Source organism: Bison bison, unplaced genomic scaffold (genome assembly GCF_000754665.1).
Source record: "Bison bison bison isolate TAMUID 2011002044 unplaced genomic scaffold, Bison_UMD1.0 scf7180017864295, whole genome shotgun sequence".
In the NCBI taxonomy this organism is placed as follows: Eukaryota; Metazoa; Chordata; class Mammalia; order Artiodactyla; family Bovidae; genus Bison; species Bison bison.
The window spans coordinates 4,373,642-4,375,396 of record NW_011494867.1 but is presented as its reverse complement, the minus strand read 5'-3'; the positions used below and the strand labels follow the sequence as shown (position 1 = coordinate 4,375,396).

General features: G+C 62.2%; 1 protein-coding gene across 1 annotated transcript in view; it reads right to left on the bottom strand.

The window, feature by feature from the left end:
* Window positions 1-1,210, bottom strand: part of VAT1L (vesicle amine transport 1-like) — a 167,134-nt gene extending 165,924 nt beyond the window's left edge. The window contains exon 1 of the mRNA XM_010850780.1: window positions 888-1,210. Within this exon, the coding sequence (XP_010849082.1) occupies window positions 888-1,123 (236 nt within the window). The 5' untranslated portion in view covers window positions 1,124-1,210. The remainder of the gene's footprint in view (window positions 1-887) is intronic.
* Between the last annotated feature and the right edge of the window lie 545 nt (window positions 1,211-1,755).

Below are 1,755 nucleotides of genomic sequence, written 5' to 3'. Positions count from 1 at the left end.
ACTAAGGAGATGGAAGCAGGAGTTAGAAGATTTAGCTGTTTTGTTTGTGCTTTTCCTCTTCAGAGAAACACAGAGGACGCTGGGGGGCAAGAGGGGGATTAAGCAGCAGTGCCGGCCTTCCCTCTCACCAGGCTTAAATGCTGGGTACCTAAAATGCTTCCTTCCCAGTTCCTTTCCCAGTATGAGACCACAAGGAGGGAGTGTACAGCGGTGAGGAAGAAGGACGCATTTCCCTAGCCCGGCTTTCCGACCCCAGCCCCAAAGGGAAAACTGCCTAGAGGTTAAAAAAGATGCCATATCAAATCCTGGCCATGCTGCTTAGTGGCAGCCGGCTGATCTTGGGCAAACCACTCTCTGAGCCCCGGCTGCCGCACCTGTGACAAGGGGACAACGATGATGCCTAACTCTCTGGGTCCCGGGAACTATTAAATAAGATCGCACACGTAAAACTCTTTTAAGAACCGATGGCAGGTACGCAGTGAGCCGACGGTTACGATTTTCTAACCATGTTACCATCAAACCTTCCTCTCCTGGCCCCTGAGCTGTCCTACTCCACGGAGAGCTCCCGTGGCGCGATCATCCAGCCCCTGAGCGCTGGGCGCCACCGGCCACCCTTCCCCTCCCCGGAGCTCACCATCTCCTCCGGTCACCCCCAGATCTGGCTTGGGGAGAGCGAGGGCTTGCCTGCCAGCCTCCTTCCCAGCATCGGCGGGCCAAGGGGCGGCGGGGGAGGCTCGGAGAGCCGGTGAGGGCGCGCGGGGGGCCGCCCAGGGAGGCTCTTCCCCTCGGGCAGCGTGCCCGCCGAGGCTCTGCCAGCCGCTCCCCCGGAGCTCTGAGCGCGCAAAGAGAGAGAGAGAAAGAAAGCAAGAAAGGCGCGGATACTGGACCAGGCTTTGACGCGGATCTTGAGCTCGCCGTCCTGCGGCTCGGGCATGGCCTTCCTGGTGACCCGCAGCTTGTTGAGCCCCCCGAAGCCGGCCAGCACCACGGCGCGCATCTCCTGGGCGTCCCCGAGGCGGTGAGAGCCGCCGCCGCCGCCGCCGCCCTCGGCCGGCTCCTTGCCTGCCTCCTTTTCGATCATCTGCTCCGTCTCCTCCGCCTTCTCCACGCCTTCCTTGGCCATGGCGCGCGGGGGCGCGGGGCGCACGGGCTGCGGCTGCTGCGGCGCTGGGGGGCTCGGAGACCCTCGCTCGCGGGTTCCTCCTGTTGAATGCGGGATGCTCGGCGGCGCAATGGCTGCAGCCTCTGCGAGCAGCGCCGCGGTCCACGGACTCCGCCGTAATCCTCCCAAGAGCCGCGCGCCCTGCCTCACTGCCCTCCTCTCTGTCCTGCCCGAGCAAAGCCTCAGCTCCCGCTTCTCAGCCAGTTTCACACCAAGCTCTTGATAGTAGAACCCAGAGCCCAGATCCGCCAAAAAAAAAAAAAACTCGTGAATAAAACACACAGAGAGAGGACGCCTTGTCCTCCGCCGTGGACGCAATACTTCATTATATACGGCGCGGGCTGGGCGCCTTGAAATGGACAGAGATGAATGTCTGGGCCTGGAGGACGCCTCCCCTCCCCAAGGTGGCCTCCTCTCCCACCAACGTGCGGGGGCCGGGGGACTGACGGGAAACGCGCTGTTTCCCAAACCACCGGTCCGGGTTAGAAGGACGGAGAGGTTCGGGAAACTGGAAACTGGAAATCCCACTGGCTGCCCTGAGGAGTCCAGATCCAGGTCTTTGCACTTGGGACCTGCAGCGATGCCCCTTACCC